General features: G+C 44.0%; 1 protein-coding gene across 1 annotated transcript; it reads left to right on the forward strand.

Moving 5' to 3' along the window:
- Window positions 1–1,857: 1,857 nt before the first annotated feature.
- On the forward strand, window positions 1,858–2,529 carry LOC112125276 (olfactory receptor-like protein OLF1; the record flags this gene model as incomplete). The annotated part of the gene is made up of 1 exon (XM_024223708.2): window positions 1,858–2,529. A coding segment is annotated over exon 1 (672 nt), but the record flags the coding sequence as incomplete, so codon positions are not given.
- Between the last annotated feature and the right edge of the window lie 4 nt (window positions 2,530–2,533).

A 2,533-nucleotide genomic window follows, 5' to 3' on the forward strand; every position in this document is an offset into this window, starting at 1 on the left:
TGGAGAGTTACTGTACATAATCAAAAATATTGTATTAATATTTGCGATGAGAGCATGACTATTTCTAGTTGACTCATAGCTTTATTTAGCATCTTAAAGCTGAGCTCTATGTGCAGATAATAGGCATGCAAGAGGGATAGTTTTGTGAACTGCAGAAATCCATAGCATGCTGTGGTCTCCTCCTGAGCTCCTCTGGTCATCATGCCATCTCCATCAAGCACAATGAGTAAATCTATCCTTCCTACTTTGGGAAGTGACCTAAGAAGGGAAGGACATAGCATACCATGGTGATTGGCATGCTATAACTAGCTAGATAATCTGGAGTACTCTTACATGTCTTACAGGTTTTACATTCCACGTATTGGGGCCAGGACTATGAAGTGATTCTGAAACCAGGAATGACTGAGAAGATATCAGCTACAGCTGCAAACAATTAGTACGTTTCACCTGTATCTAACTTTCTGTTCCTTTGATTCCAAATTTGTTGCTAAGGCTGGTTGAAAATTTTTCTTGAGAAGTTTTTTTGATGGGAAATTGGATTTTCAATTCAACTATTTTTTCCATAGAATTATTTCCCCTGGAAATTATCAGCTTTCAATCAAAATACCAAACTCCCCTCCTCCCCAAAACATGGCTGTGGGACTCTGGGGATGTTCCAGAGCACTTCAGCAAGAGGAGAGACCATCACGCATCATGGGGGATGTAGTTCAGCCTGGGAGCCTGGCCTATGGAACAGATTGGTGGTGTGTGGCATGTGATGCAACCCCGTGGTATTTTGAAGCTGAAATATTAAGTTTTTTGCAAAAAGATTTTGGTCACCACAAACAAACCCCCTTTGTGGATCAGCTCTACGCAGTACCCTGCTTGCACTGATAACAGCAGGATGAAATATACCCATAACCTCATACTCTGTAACTCTGGTAAAAATTGCATCATTTAATAACACAGTAGGAAAGAGTAGGTCAAATTAATCCCCAGGGCACGAATTACACCGAGGGTGTCTTTGGTTCACTGAATGCCTTAATTAGGTGTTATGGCTCTCTGAGCTCAGGTATTCCCACTTGCTTCAGGAATCATGTCCCATAGATCACACATCTCAGTATAAAACTTTCTGAATGCTCCAAATTGGCAGTTTCTGTCGCTGGGGAAATGCCACCACATCTCTCTCTCTTCTCAGCAGGTACGTGCGATTGTCCTGAATTACAGTCACACACGCAGACATCATGGTGTTCAGCAGGTATTGAATTCAAGACCTCCAGCACTAAAAGCCTCAGCCCCAACTCTTACCTCTTCAGCTAAAGGAGTGACCTCCTTGCTTGGAAAAAATAGCCAATTACATAGTCACCTAAGCCAGTGATTTCCATTATGTCTCTGGGTTTTCATACAGGCTAAAGTAAATGCCAGAAAGCTTAATTAGCACAGTAAGCAAGATTTACCCCTAAACTGACAAGCGAAGCCACAGAGCTCCCCTTGCCCAAAGAGGGTAGAAAGATTGAGACTCTTTACTCTCACCCCTTCTTTAGCTAAGGAATAATCTCTTCAGCCTGATCCTCTCACAGCAGAGTCACAAGCCACTGTTTTCTCTTCGGATTAGTGAACAGGAGTGTTTGTGTGTGGGGCATGATTAACCTGCGTGTCATTGTATTTGCACAGCATGTGCATTTTATCGAATACCTGGAATGACCAGCTGTGAACATCTGGCTCTGTGGATTAAGCCCTTCCCTGAGCGGGTACTGATGTCCATTGAGAAACTTACCTCCATTTATCTTCACTTACTTCATTACAGAGAAGGGGCAGGTTTTCCACGCCGTCCACCTGCCCACATCTCTGTAGCTGTCTGAGCTGTATTCAGAGGAGATGGAAAAAGGAAATCACTCGGAGGTGACTGAGTTCATTCTCTCAGGACTGACAGATCGTCCGGAGCTGCAGGTCCTCCTGTTTGGGGTGTTCCTACTGATTTATGGTATCACCGTGGTGGGGAATGGGGGGATGATCTTGTTAATCATGATTGACCCCCAACTCCACACCCCCATGTACTTTTTCCTCAGTAATTTGTCTTTCTGTGACCTCTGCTATTCCTCGATAGTTTCCCCTAAGATGCTGCTGAATTTCTTAGCCAAGAGGAAAAGCATTTCTTACACTGCCTGTGCTGTGCAACTGTATCTCTCTATTGCTTTTGGAGATATTGAGTGCCTCTTGCTGGCTGTGATGGCGTATGACCGTTATGTGGCCATCTGTAACCCGCTGGTCTATACGGTCACTATGTCCAGGCAGCTTTGTAAACAGCTGGTGGCTGGGGTGTACGCTGTGGGGTTTGTGGATTCAATGATACACACGTGTTTTACATTTCGGCTGTCATTCTGCAGCTCCAACATCATGAATCATTTCTTCTGTGACATCCCCCCACTGTTGGCGCTCTCCTGTTCTGACACCAGCATCAATGAGATTGTGATATTTGTTTTTATGAGCTGCATAATAGTAAGCATCTTTGTGACTGTCCTCCTCTCCTATGTCTATATCATCTCCACCATCC

The sequence above is a fragment of the Terrapene carolina genome, unplaced genomic scaffold (assembly GCF_002925995.2).
Source record: "Terrapene carolina triunguis isolate 2854851 unplaced genomic scaffold, T_m_triunguis-2.0 Scaffold29122, whole genome shotgun sequence".
Classification (NCBI taxonomy): Eukaryota; Metazoa; Chordata; order Testudines; family Emydidae; genus Terrapene; species Terrapene triunguis.